Source organism: Morone saxatilis, unplaced genomic scaffold (assembly GCF_004916995.1).
Source record: "Morone saxatilis isolate NCDOM2014 unplaced genomic scaffold, NCSU_SB_2.0 Contig3, whole genome shotgun sequence".
NCBI lineage: Eukaryota > Metazoa > Chordata > Actinopteri > Moronidae > Morone > Morone saxatilis.
In genome coordinates this window covers 3112517-3127955 of record NW_023339873.1, presented here as the reverse complement: position 1 = coordinate 3127955, position 15439 = coordinate 3112517, and the positions used below count along the sequence as shown (strand labels likewise).

Here is a 15439-nt window from a genome sequence, read left to right as displayed (position 1 = left end):
CAAATCCTCATGCTGCCCATTTTTCCTTCTTCTAACACATCAACTTTAAGGACAGAATGTTCACTTGCTGCGTAATATATCCCACCCACTGACAGGAGCCCTGATAACCAGATAATGAGTGTTATTCACTTCACCTGTCAGTGCTCAGAATGTTATGGCTGATCGGTGATCATTTGTCAGTGTTTGTTGGCAGTAGTAGTATTCATTGCTCATTTTATTACACTAAGACAAATGCAACCTACATTATAACATAAAACCCATATTTTCATTACTGTAAAAACTAAAGTAATTCACTTAGTTGACTGTGGAATTAATGTTGTTGAGTTAATGAAACAGTTTTTTTCTGCAGTTGGATAAGCCAGGTTGCCCTGTTTACCCTTGAGCGATTCAGGGTGAGCCATCTCATTTACAAATTAATTTACTCTAGAGGGACATTTCATTAACTAACCCGTCCATCTTTGTCTCTCTGTGTCACCTTAAGGGCAATAAGGTGAAGAGCTGCGCCTCCATAATAAGCTTCAAGATACATAGAGTTTTGTATATGTACAGGGTACTGATTATCTTCTGTTGTGAACTATGTGCGTTGGTGTTGCTTTCTTTTCATCAGGTGCCCGATGTGTATTGAGTTTCCAAAAACCATGTTAATTTACTGGAATTAAAGCCAATAAAGGCATTCTTCTCTGATAAGTGTGCAGTAGAACTGTTGGTTTTACCCTTCGTGGTCTTATCAATATATGTATCATTAAATTGCAACACACCAAACATAATGCTGATAAAGATTATAGGTAACGCTTAACAGATCAATGGCACTGTTTTTTAGTGGATTATTCCTACAGTATATATATATGCACTGTAAAAAAATATACTACTACAAGCAGGGAAAATATTCTCTACAGAAACATGCTAAATATGACCAATTGGGTACAGTAAATAACAATAACTTGATAATATTTCTTAAAACTAGAATCAAGATCAGGTCAGTGCAAAACCCTCATGACCAAAAACTGGTGAAAAATAATAAGTATAATTATAATAATAATAAATAAGCAATTAAGCTTCAGAAATTCAAGATAAATGTGCTTGATAATTTGTCTTTTAGTTCAGCTCAATTTATTTTATGCACAACAGGAAAGGCTACCAGGAAGGATCTAAAAACCTTAAAATAAGACATAACCTGATAGGGAGGAGCTTCACCTTATTAATGTGAAGCATGGAGAGGTTTTTTCACTGTGTGACAATTTCAGTTTGGTTGAAACAACTGCAGTAGCATGAGTGTTTACTGCTCACTGCACCTTTATTGCACTCCTGGCAGGTCCTCAAGAACAACATTTTCATTGACTCATCAAGTCAATGATTTGCAAATTGAGGCCATGCAGCCTGGTTATACAGTGTGCATACTCTGTTTGCCTCTCTGTGTTTAACGCGCGTTATCATGTGTCAACACTTTTGCTTCTGTAACGTAAGTGCACTTAGGTTTCTGTTCCCACTGCAATACATTGGATCCAAGTCGCCCCTGTACTGTACTCACCTGATAGATGAAGAACTGAAGACATGGCTCCAACACTGGTGAGTCTCCTTCTGCTGAGCTCTGATGAGTTATTGTAGATTTGAAGCTGTTTCAATTGAAGCTCATACAAAATTGTGTTCTTTTACACTGGCAACATTTTAATATAGAGTTTACTTTGAGTTTGCTATTGTAAAGCAATGTGTTACCATTTTAGTCAAAGTAATCTAAAAATGTAATCACAGAAACACTAAACACTAGAATAAGAAAAATAAATGTAATTTTTTAAAACAAGACATTTAAATATGTTTCAACTTTAAATACACTGAAATAGTGACAGAACAAGTACAATGTGTTAACATAACGATGTGTATTCGTCATAAAATAAAACTGTCCACATACATACTCAAAACACTAAACTGGGTGTTCCTTTGCCTTGTATTTTTATGATTTATATCCTAATACATTTATTGTTTGAGTATAATGTCAGTCAGGAAAAAAGAAACACACAGTAAGCCAAAGGTAGCGAGAGGAGACTTGTATCATTATTCATGGTGTCCTGTGGAGTTTTCTTGTAAATAACTTAAACTCATGTTTATATATATATACATTTTTTTGTGCATTGTTTATATCCATGTTTGCTAACTTGCCGTCTTCTGCCCTGGGTTTGTTTGTCCATTGTTCTGCTTCTTTATGCATTTCCTACTAACTGTTAAAGCAGCAGCAGGAACTTATGAAACACAATAACATTCAGTAGGCCAGAGATTTTCACCATTACAGTGATTATGATTCCCACGCTAGTCAGCTTCATGGTGCCCTGCTAGGATTTCTTTCAAACACATATTTGCAAACTTCTTCTCTTAAAAGTTCCATGATTACATGCTAGCCGTCTTCTTCTTTCCCATCTTTGTATGTGCATTGCTGCATTTTTTGGTGCATTACTGGCACCTGTAGATTAGTGGAGTAGTGTGAAACTGATGGCAGGAAGGTGTATCCCCTCACCCGCATGCTTGTGCACATGCATCAAAACAAAACGGGAACTCAAGTGTAAAACATTTATCCATAAAAATGTCTCCTAATAGTGGCCAGAAACTCAAGACGATACCTTTAAGTACTGACTGACAAACTACTAAATTAAATTGTTGTTGTTTTTCTTACCATTTTAGTTTGAGAATGATGCAAAGCCCGGAGACCTGATCCAGATCTCACGTGGGACATATGAGCACTGGGCCGTCTACATCGGTGGAAATGAAGTTGTTCATTTGATTCCACCATGTGCGTAAAGTGTTGGATTTACTACATTGTTCTTGGGAGACAATTTATAACCTTCTGTCTGCCTCTTTCCTTAATGTTAATTTTATTAGTTAATGACTACAATACAGGGTAGCCGTTTTTTATTTTTTATTCTCCAAGCAACTTTATTCTAACTTCTTTCCTGTCTGTCTCTTCTATAATACACACACAGGTGCTGATGATTCCGACACTTTTAGTAACATGTTAATGCTCCTGGATAGCAACACAGCACAGGTGAGGCGTCAGAAGATCTGGGAAGTGGTTGGCTCCCATGAATTCAAAATCAACAACCTCCTGGATGACAAGTGCCAGCCTCGTGAGCGCCACATCATCGTGAGAGAGGCCTGTAGCATGGTGGGCCGGGAGCTGCCGTACTCACTCACCACTCACAACTGTGAGCACTTTGTCACAGAGCTACGATACGGCAAGCCAGAGTCTCAACAGGTGGGTACCCTGTGGCTTTCATACTACTGCTTGCATGACTACTTAATTTATAAACTCTGGATCTTTGTAAGACAAAAGATGAATTTGTATGCTTCATAATACCAGATTTGCATGTTGTAGTTTGCATTTATAAGGTATTCATGCTTTGGCATCATAAATTATTTCACACAAATGATCTACACATATTTAAAGGATTATTTGAAAGAATGGATTACATTTATAAATGTGTAATCAGATATTTGCTCAAAAATATCCTTTTATTAAAGTTATAATTCTCAAGATCAGTATAGTTTGGTGACATCTGCATTACAAGATTATAAGAACAACATTTGGGATGTTTACAGAGCAGTCAAAGAAAAAACCCTGGTCTGAGGGGATTTATCACCTCATGTTCTTTTACTTTACTAAGAAAAAAGTAATTAATTTCCAATTATTTCATTAAACAACTGCGATCTGCTCAAATGTAAAAGTACTAATCATCTCATCTTGGCGAAAATAGTTTTCAAAGTGTGAAAAAACGCTCTGCTGCCAAAAAGCAACTATCAATGGCAACCAGCATTAACCTGTATATTTAAATTTCCTGTGGCTGCTTCACAATAAAGCCCACTTTGTGGTCGCTAGTCCAGTTCAATTCAATTCAACCATTATTTACATCTTAGAAAGGTTGAATGCTGATTTTCAATGATGCTGAGATTACATTAAGCAATAAAAAAAAAATAATAAGACAATAAGGATGCAAAGATCAACATTAGTTTAAGAAAAACAAATTCCTAACTAAAACAGTTACATGTAAAATCATTAAATTTAATAAGCATATTTCTAAAATCTCCCAATGTTATCAGGGAATATTTATATCTGAAAGCAGTCTTACAGAGTTAACCTGGGGAACATGAAGGGTAATCCAGTCCTGTGAACGGGTTTGATAGGTTTGACTGATAGTTATCTGATAGTTGAATTATTTCAATAGGAAGCAGCAGGAACTACAGTTACACTAAAAACTGAACCAGGAACTGAAAGGAAACAGAAGTCATTCAGCTAAAACCAAAACCTCTCCACTAATCATAACAGAACATATTAACAGATGAAGTTGTAACATATTTTATTGATGTTTCAGCGGGAAATCCCTTTATCAAAGTGATACACAGCCTGGTGTGTGTCTGCACCTGGATTCGGGAAGAGTTTATCGTATAAGCTTCTCATTCATTGTGACCATACACAGATCTAGCACAATCTATTTCAGCTGATAAGAAGCAGATGTGGTGCTAAATAAATTGTGATTGCCCATATTTCAAACAACAGAGGATGATTAACAGCCTCATTTTTCGTTTACAAAAAAAGCTTGTTTAATCAACCCACTTAGTGCATCTGTCACCTCCACTGTGTAATTATCCAGAATGCAAAATAAGCCTTCTTGTTTTTCAGCCATGCTGCTCAATCAGATTGACTACAGCTAGATTTTGTACATATTTAATGTCTATTGGTGCTGCAGGAAACTTCCTGCTAAAATAGAGCATCAGTGGCTGAGACAACAACAGCCATTTAAGAACAACACACTGCATCCTGGGGCCACAAACACTTAAATTAAACTTACCAAATCTTAGCAAACACTTCTTTCTTATCAACAAAAGCTTTAGGTGCAGTTGTTTGTTCCTTTTTTTATAGAAAATATATCATCCTGACATGATATGGGATTCAACATAAACATTTTCACATAAGGTCGTGCTCCTTTGTATAATCATCGTCTCAAAGCTGTCCCATATTAGATAAACAGTTGTGATTGGCCTGAATAGATCCAGATCGGGTTGAAAATCTGAGAGAGGTCAGATGCATCTGCCACAGAAAATAAAACATGAGCTTCCACATTCGTCTGCTTCCCATGATAGTTTGACCAGGACCTAAGGCAGTACAATTATTCTACTTTTAACATGACCGTATGGTGTGCTACAAACAACTTGACACATAGTTGTGTGCAAAAATTAATCACAATTGATATGGTTAAATGTTTTCAGCAGCACTTCCTTGACCTTCAGCCTGCTACTCATTTGTCTTTTGCAGGTTCAAACAGCAGCTGTGATTGGAGGCGTTGCTGCAGCAGGTGTAGGCATTGTGGCTTTGGGTGCCACTCTGTTTGCTTTGCTCAAAGATGACAACAAAAAGAGGCGTCATAAGTGACAGCAATGAGACAGCTAGATGAAATAAAAGATCTTGCCATTGTTTGAGTCAATTCCCCTGCCAGTGTTTTTGATTTAAAATCAACTTTGGCACATGCGCAAACTGAAAAAGTTGTCTTTTCTTGGTGTATCAGTCAATACACAAAAAAATACAACCCTGGATAGGATGAGGCAAGCTGGTGATGAGGCAAGCTGGTGTATAGAAAAATAATGTAATACTGTAGGTACAGTATCATAATGGCCCTTATAGTGTTATATGTCTGATATCAGTGCTATCAGTGGGCAAGGTTCACTCAAACATGGCTGTTTGTTTAATGTCTGAAATGTATATTACATGATTCATTTGCCACATAAGACAGTTGTAAGAATTTTTCTTAATTCAAGTGACAAGGGAAGTCTTATTTTAAGACTTTAATTTTTAAACTGTAAATACTATAAAATTGTGCATTTTTACAAGAGCCAATAATTATATTTTTGCTGTGTTTAAGCAATTAATCATTAATCGATCATTTAATTCTTCACTGTATGTTTACTGTATTAATTTGTGTAACAAATAAAGTGAAAGCACTCTATATTATCATTATTTTACATACTGTGTACTATTGTTTGTATTATTCATCACCACAAAACCCCAGAATCCAAACCAATACTCCATGAAATTAATATTCCTATTTTCTTGGCAACAATCATGATTGACAGAGAGGTACTGAGAGCAAAAACAGAAGGCATAATGGTGAAAAGGGGGACAGAGGCAGCACACAGTAAAAGGAGAACACTGAGTAATGTTTTTCTTACGGCCTAGTTATGAGCTTAAAGGGTGTTCATCCCCCGTTCTCTACGTGCCAGCATTGTGCTGTATTACAATCTACCACTGTTCATATGTGGACCCCCGTTACAGCTGAGGCAGGTGGGGAAGAGCAGATTCACACAAGACCAAGTGATCTACATGGTGTGTGTGTCTATCTTCTCATTCCTCTATCCTTGTGAGGACCAATTACACGTTCAGACCTTAAGTCGGAAGTTAAGTCTTAAGTTAAGGTAAGGGTTGGAGTTGTGATAGTTAAGGAAGTCAATGTGGGTCCTCACAAGTATCAAAGTACAAAAAGTGTGTGTGCACATTGACAGCTGATTTTACTGTGGCTATCGAAGTGTGTGTCTGTCTGTGTTTATGCATGTGTGTGTATGGACTAACACCTGAGTAAAGGATCATTGTAACGTAACCCCCTACACACGTACACATTCTCTCTCTGAGGCTCCTCCTCCCCCAGCTGGACGCCCATGAAGGATCAGACAGGCCTGCCCCGCAAAAAATAAATGTGCTTTTTGCATAGTCTTAGTCTTATTTAACCTTTAAATTCTTAATTTTTCCAAAACAACAGTATAAATCAATTTCAACTAAAGCCTTCTCTATGTCAATAAAATGAGTTTAAACAAGAGAAACTGCAGCACTTGCCTCAAAAAGCCAACTACGAATGTTACTTTTCTCATTGAGATCCGACAAGTCTCAATAGGGTTCTGCTCAGGGACAGTAAATCACTCCTTATAGTTTGCTACCTTAACTCCAGCTGTTGAGAATTGTTTTCTTGACTCAAATCTTGTAGCAAAAAATGAGATTGCTCAATTCAACGTATAACACAGTGATCTGAATAGTTATTTTGACTAAATAATCACTTTAAAACACCAAAATAAAATGTGGTGATATTTTTTGCAGTGTAGAAACAGGCCTCGGGGCTGGTGGCCAGGCCAGTAAAGCTGCTAGCAGGTGGGGGCAGTTGGGCTCGCCTGGTCCCCAGAATCAGCACAGCACCCCACATTGTTCCTGAGGTCACCGCCTGAGAGCTCCATGAAATCCAGAGTGGGCTGCAGAGGCTTGGGCCGTGGGACCGGCTCCAGAAATAATAAAACCTCATACTCCCCACGTTTTGGGACTCAGAGAAGATGGCTTATCGTGGCTGATCATTAGGCTCAGACTCAGCTCAGAAATAATCACCATGCATAACAAATGTGCAGCAGTGTCACTTGGTGGCACTGATAGAGAGACATATTGACATTATACAGCATTAAAAAGTAAATGGTGATAAAACAAGACCTTTAACATAAACACTGATTAGACATTTGCATGTATTTTTATCAGTAGTATAGAAACAAGTAAAATTCAGTTTTTACCACCACCATCGCCTGTTCCTATGATATCAGCTGCGTTTGGGAAATTGGCAAGAACCTCAATTCAGCCTGTTGCCAAACAGAATTTGTCACACCATTACAGTCAATAAAGGCTTTCATTATGGCATCAATTACCAGCAACTGTCCCATTTTTAAGAAAGGGAGAATTATGTCAATGAAATATAAAGCCCCAAATTGGACCCAGTCTATAACCAATTATTCAAGGTACAACCAAGGTGATTTTTAATTTGTCTCTCTTATTTGATAGGGACAGACAGTATACATAGAGAACTGCAAAACATTTATTCAATGCAATGTATAAAATAATTTATAGCTACTGCTAATTTCCAATGCCAGTCCCTAGAAGGGGCTATAAAAACTTTCTGGCCAGCATGCCATGCTTCATCTTGAAGTGAGAGTCAAAGACAGGTCCTCCTGTGGTAAAGGCTTAAGATAAGAGTTGGGTGTTCCAACTCTATCTTCTTTGAACTGCTCTTTCCCAGCTGTCAACTGTAGCATCTTTTTCTTTGGAAAATGTAATTGCAATCTGTCTTGGTCAAGTGTGAACCTACTGTGACATCACCCCTTGGTTTGTGGATAACCGCTTTGAAGCCTCAAGTTTGGCATTATTTTTTTGGAACCAGAGGTGACCATAGAGCTGGGGAGGATACGCATTGCTACGCCTCCAGGTTACCGTGAGTTAGGCGGTGCTTTGTTTTGGCTTGTCCATTTCAAGCAGGAAAAAAATGGTGGTGTGGTCAAACTTTCTTGTACTACAGATAAACACTAATAAATAAAGTGAGAAGAAGGGTCTTTTTCTCATAAGGCTAAATGCAATTTGACTTCTTTTTTAAACCAATGGAGCCGCCTCCGCTGGCAATTAGACAGACTGCAGGTTTAAGGCACTTCACCACTGGCTTCACTTTTTAGAGAAGCTCCATCCACTGTTTATTATACAGTCTATGGTTTTGGTTTTCCCAAGCTACATATAAATAAGGGTCAGCTCTGCACCAGTCCAGGGTTTGATAAAACATGTCTTGAAATGGCTTTTTTTCCAAATGCTTTAATCAAACAGGTAGAACAAGGCAAATGTTTTTTTAGATTGGATCTGCCCACATGAAGTGAACTGTGAACTGTAAGCCCCCATGGTTGAGAGAGCATCAAATGGTTAGGCCTAAGGTCCTGGACTGGATCCTTACTGACTTAGTCCAGTCCAGTAAGGATTTTTTGAATTGTATGTAGGTTTATACTGTATTTTCTATGAATAAACCCATATAAACTGTATTATTCATCCTCACATTTTGTCTGTATCTCTACAATTTAAAAAGCAGAAAAAGTAAGACAAGTATACAAGGGCAATAAGTTTTAAAAACATAACACTTTTAGACGACAGGGTTGAAATCCCAGATCTTCTCAAGTGAGAGGGAATCACATCACGAGGAAGCAGGCGGCAGAATGTTCACATCTGATAGCAACGTGTAGGCAGGGGAGGAAATAGACACTTGGAAAGCATCCCAGTAGACATAAATCTGGGATAGCGTCCTAAAAAAGCTGCCAACTAACACCGGAAATCACTTTCTTGCCATTTCTAGCATATGACCACCCGGCAGCACATGTTTCACCAGCACCTATGATTCTAAGGTAGGCGATCGAGTTACAGCTAGAATAATAAGAAAGCTAATGTTCTCTCTCAATTAACAAATTCTTTATGTAAAATGTTGCAGGTCATATTGGTTTTACTCCAAGGTTGACTCATCTTCTTTGATTAATAGGAAGATAAATGATTTCAGAGATGCTTTACCATGGAGATCCCTGGACTATAGAATGCATTTTGCTGTTAAGTCATAGTTACGAAACAGGACTTGCTATTGTGAGTTTCCATTGTGAAGTGGGCTTAGAGGCAACACTGGGCCAACATGAATTACTACAGCCAGTAAAAGACCAGAGCAGCCTGTGATAAAAGCAATGTGACAGGCAGCCGTGGAAGCCAAAAACCAACTACCTTTGGTGTCTGTGTCACTTCAGGATATATGGTTTCCCCCTCTGCGGCCTGTCACCACTAACTTCTCACGTTCAAGTTCCCCCAAAAAGGCAGTCAGAGGGGAGGTGGTGCAGGGCCCAGCCAGGAGTGCTGTCAAACCCCCAAACCTCTTCCATTTGGTACAAAGATGTCATTGAGCCTTGTCTTTGCACCTGCTCAAGTCGTGGAGGAGATGGCAGAGGCTCTTCCTGTGTGTCTGGGGGGGGGGGGAGGACAACAGTCCGCCACCTCACTTCTGCAAAACAAGTCCAACAAACGGTGTTTAAAGATTTTTTTTTTTTAAAACCCCAACTGCTGCCATGCCAGATAAGTCAACAAATGAGGGCCAGTGAAACTTTGTTCATCGTGTGAGGGGCTTTTTGTGAGAGAGGTTGTGTAGCGAGAAGGGGGAAAGGGATGGTGGGAGGTGGAATTAGGACCACATAAAGAGGAGAGCCAGGAGGACGTGGTTTGGAGATGGCAGGTTGGACCACCCTAAATGTAAGGTTTTCTGGACGCCGATGCCCGCTCAGGTGGCAGCGGTTGAAGCAGTCACCTCACCATCTCCATTCCCCCTCCCTCAGATCTCACAATGAAGAAACTGTTTCAACAAAACGAGAGCCGTGCCTCCGAGGCCGCTGACAGAGGGAGATTAGAATAACAATGGCCTGGGTTAATGATGTTTGTGCCGTTAAAGACACAAAGTCGTTACTAAAAAAGCCATTAGGCCTCGAAGTCAAAGAGAGTGAAAGGAGTGCTTTTTTACACTGATTACTTGCAGCGAATTCTAAACAGAATAGTGATCAACACACAAAACACCAGCGGCTCAATGTCCCATTTTATGCCGGGTTCTCAGTATTTTTCATGCTGCTATAACTCCTTTTTAGTTTATGAGATAGTGGCTTGTTTCATGAATTAGCTGCAGTTCCTTTCAGGCTTCTCACCCGACTTCTTCACTCCACTCATCATGTCGGAGCAGCAGGCAGAGCCGGGTTGGAGCTGGCAGAAGGGGGCAAAAAAAAGCCAAAGGAGGGGGAAAAAAAGAAAAGAAAATAAGGCTTTGAAGAAGACTGAGCTCGTAAAGCTGTATTTTAAAGTTGGATGGCACATCACAGGCACGAGCAGCTACAGTTCTGCCTTTTTAAGGGATATATACACTCGCACTGCAGCATCCAAAAAGAGCATTCTCTTTAAAGCCGAGCAGGGTGAGACCAAACATTCACCGCCATGCTCCGAGGCCTAATTATCCTTTGGATCACAAACAGAGAGCTGGTTTCAGAGGAGCAGAGACGAGCAGAGGATAGCTATATCTGAAAATAATTAAATGTGACATGATTTCAGCTGTTATTTACATTCACATTATAGGCTGACACTATCATTTACATTGACTTAGTGCAACAGTAGAATAAGTTTAATTTCCTGTGCTTCCTCTGTTCTTGAAGCTTATGTTTAATAGGGATATGACAGGAAAATAAATGAAAGCTGAGCTGAAAGAACCATAATCACTGAATGTTACCCTTAGAATCATATTCTGTGTTCAGGGCTACGACAGCTATGAAAACTTGTGTGCTTATGTTTTCTTGAAGCCTTGAAGAAAAAAAATCTCTTTTTCAGTACCACACCTAACAAAGACATCAGAGAGACTCCAAAGGTTTTGCTCACCACGACCCGCGCTCTCTAAGTGAGTACAATAAATGTAATTACGGCAATTGCATCACAGTAGTCTCCAATTCAGTAATGAGACATGGCAAAATATTACTTACCTGGATGTAACTCCAGTTCTATAAGTAAAGCCCATCATTGTACTGTATGACAAAGTAAATAAAATAATGGAATCTGTGTAGTGCTGTTGTGGTGCTATCAGTGAGAAAACTCCAACTACTCAGATACGAATTCTGCTCATGTATCCACTACCTGCTCCAAGTGTCGGCATTGTCTAGAGTATGCTCTCTACTTTCTGAAACTATGTTCAATATCACATTATGTTTAATCTGTACTAGGATTTACATTGTGTTGCCCAACCACGTCTTAAGACAACAGCTTCACTTAAAGGCAAGGGACAAATGTCTGTTGCCATAGAGACGGAGGAGAAGCAATAATTGTTTAAAGATAGCCACAACATAACTTTCATCCAGTTTGTCCTGGAAGACATTCAAGTGTGTGAAAATTATAAAAAGAAATATTGAGAGAGGAATTCTGGAAATCCTGCCTACTTACACACATCTGTACAGTGTGCCAATTGCAGTAGTAAGTGTTGGATTGCTGGTTTTAGAAAGTTGATGAAATTGTCGAATGCAGCTGCTCCCAAAGTTGAAAAGGCTAAATAAAAAAATATATATTCCTGATTCTGAAAATCAACGGTCTCCCAGCTTCAGACGTTATGTTTTCATTTTAGGCATTAACAGCAGCTGAAACTCAAACTCAGAACAACTTCTAAACAGTACAGCGATGAAATAAACTTAAAGTCCTTGGCAGCCAGCAATATAAGCAACCAGTAGTGAGCAGTATGAGGGTCAAACAAAACAATAGATGCACCAAATATTCTCCTTCAAATATTTATGTTTGAATGAATTCCCATGTCCCTAACATTACACTAAATCAACATTTCAAGTAAATAAGACGATTGCAGAGGTCAGAGCTGCATGAAGCCAAACAATAGATGTAACAAATATCTGGGTTGGGTAAAGAAACGGGAGGTGGGTGGTAAGAAAGAATATACACAAAAAGAGAGAGAAATTAGGATGCATATTTCTGAAAATGATGAAGTGTGACATGTGCTCAGCCCTCATCTAAACGCGCACTGCTTCCCTCCCACACGGGCTTGGAGAGGTGACTGGGGAGAGAGGAACTGAGGAAATGCCTGTGGCGGAGCCTCTTATTTTTCCATGGCAGCGTTATAAACATATAGAGCAATAACATCTCCTGTATGTGCCCCCGCTGCCCACAGAACTGTGGCTGGCCTCTCAAAAGCAGCACTATGTTATTACCGCCTGCTATGAATGCCTTCTGTGTGTACATACATGTTCTTATCTGTCTTCTGCTGTGCTCACATGTAGACATGTATGTCTGTGTTTGCTCCTAAGAAGCATGCGACATATAATAAGTGCAAATGTTTATTTCTAAAAGCTTCCTGTGTAAATTATCCTGCTCGGCCAAACACAGGTAGATTCACGGAGCCTGACACGTTGGCGTAAATATGTCAGAAATAGACTGGAGGTAAATGGTGGAGATTGTGCGTCAACTGAATGGGCCAGACTGTCTTGAAAACAGGAATAAATAGGTCTTTGCATGCACAAACTTGCAGCTCAGCCTCCCCCTCACCAGTAGTGGTAAAGCAGTAAAGCCTGACAAGTTTACCTGTTTATGTACATGAAGATTTTATTGATTATATACAGTTTAACCATTCAGAGATGAAGAAATCACTACCACGTTCATCACTCAATATTTGTATAATATCAAGCTTCCAAGGGTGTTGCTGACTGTTGTTGTTGTTACTTTAGCCAGCATCCTTTAAAAAATACGATGATTGATTTAAATTTTATTATTATTAGACTACCTTTTCCCAGGTCTTTTGATTTTTGTGACATACAGGAGCACTTTTGAAACTTTTACATTTGTTTTAAGTTGTTTGTCCACCAAGTTTCTACATCGACACTTAGCCCAGATATGTTCATTTCACTCAAAAATTGTTGAAACTGATAATGTCAAAAGAAATTTGTAAAACAAACAAAATTTTGTTAGTAAAAAACACTTCTTGGTCAAGTAGCTTTACTAATTTTAAGTGACAATGCCGGATTTTTTTTTGTACTGTGAAAATAAAATACCTGGTAAAAAGTTGTTAATCAGCAATGACAAAACTTAAAAAAAAGTTAAAAAGTTAGTGCCACTTAAAATTACAAGTAAAAGTTCAATCAAGAATCTTTTTCGAGTTTGTGTTACTTACGAATTCTGATGTAATCAGTTTCAACATCGATGAGTTCAACAAGTTAAATGTACTTATCTGGTTTTACAGTGTAAATGACAGTATAGGTTGATTGTCTGCACATTACAAACTGGTGTGGTTCGGTTGTATCATACATTTTTACCACACATTTGTGTATCTAATTAGTCTTCAGTCATTGATGTAAATGAGGTGAAGTCTCAGTATAACAGAATACAAATAAAAAGTACAACAAACTACAGCCTCCACAATAATCATAAATTTGAATCAGCTTTCATTGTTTCAATGAAATTGAACACTATAATCTTCATGTTGTATTAAACAGCATTCGCTGTAGCTATACGTGCACTTAATAAACTGACAACTAAGTACAACTAACTAAGTTAGGGGGACAATAAAGTTAAACTTGAAGTTGAAGTTTAGGGAAAGACCTTCAACATTATTAAAAGAACACAGTGTTGATTGACTGGAGAACAGAAATGACCCCTGGATTAATCTCAAAATCGAACACTTGTTGGTGCAGTATAAGAACGTCACACTTCTTTGAGCTTTGGTACAGGTGATTTTTAAGCCTTTTGAATAAACAGTCAGAGCTTTTAGGACAACCTAATTTTTCCTCTCAGAAAAATACCTTCTTTACACACCACTACACCTGTCAATACTCTGTATTTGTCAGGAAGGAGCTATTCACTTCCTCCAAATACATGATGCACCTGCTGATGACCGAGCAACAAGAAAGACTTAGTTTGGCAATTTCTGATCATATTATTTACCTGAAAAAAATTGTGAAACTCTGACAAAGACATCCAACCTCATCCTCTCGGATGAAGACGTACCAGTATGGAGAGAAAAGACTATAAATATGTGTATTTCTAGTACATAAAAAGTCTATGCCAAACACAATGGATGGAAAAAATACAAAGCAAGCTAAAAGTAGTTGTCTGGATGAGACCTGTAAGTCTGTGACTGTGTGTATCATGTCTTCCTGTTTTGACATTTGACACCTCTTGTCCATATATAATCATATACCTCAAATAGTGTCACCATAGTGTGCCATCACTCTGCTCCTTATTAAGCACTTGTTTGTGTCCTCATTGTGATTTTCAGAAGGCTTTAACAAACTGAAATACTTGTTGTTATTGAGTCCTTCCTTCCTTCGTCTGGATATCATACTTTATGTCATCTGTCTCTCTTTATTTATTTGTTAAATTATATTTTTTTGTCAGTCTGTTGACAGCCCAAAATATATTATCTCTAACATCTTCACGTGTTAACAGAAATACACAACAAAACAATGTAAAATTATGTTGTTTGTGATTTTCTGTCTGGTCTGTTTTTGCCTCTTTTGTCTGTAATTACACTGTCTCATATCAAAAATACAATACCATCCCTTAAATTGTTTATGATATGTTCTTGTCTAAGTGTGTACGACCTGTTTAAACATTTCTAAAATTAGTTATTTCTTTTGAAAATACAAAACACATTTGATCTAAAATGCATTGTTTGGATGGGATCTCCAAATTAGGGACGAGGGAGCATCATGCCTGCATGTTTTCTCCATAATTTACAGTCAGTACATGATATCAACATGAAAGCCCTAAACTATTTATGCATTCCACTAGTTTTGGAGAAGCTTTTTTTATAGATTTACCAGTGAAATGCTTTGAACAGGCCTGATTTTGACTCTGTGTTGTGTAGATGCACCAGCTGGGCAGAGCAGAGCTCACAGTCTGCTTCTCTTTTCACGCCCTGCCTCCTGTTATGCTCTTTTGGCAACGTCCTGTTAAGGTTTTAAAACTATGAGTTGTCTTTTTACCCAATCTAACATGTCAGACATGCACAAACACTCAAGCTAAACCTAAATAACTTTTAAAAGGTTCAGTAACATTTAGGAGGATCTGTTG

At 38.3% G+C, this 15439-nt stretch overlaps 1 protein-coding gene across 1 annotated transcript; it reads left to right on the top strand.

Annotated features, from left to right (window-relative positions):
• The first annotated feature begins 1551 nt into the window (after positions 1-1551).
• Positions 1552-5413, top strand: LOC118337411 (phospholipase A and acyltransferase 4-like). Its single transcript, XM_035674400.1, has 4 exons — positions 1552-1566; positions 2671-2779; positions 2970-3241; positions 5297-5413. The coding sequence occupies exons 1-4, from the start codon at positions 1552-1554 to the stop codon at positions 5411-5413; spliced, it is 513 nt and encodes a 170-aa protein (XP_035530293.1).
• Positions 5414-15439: the final 10026 nt, after the last annotated feature.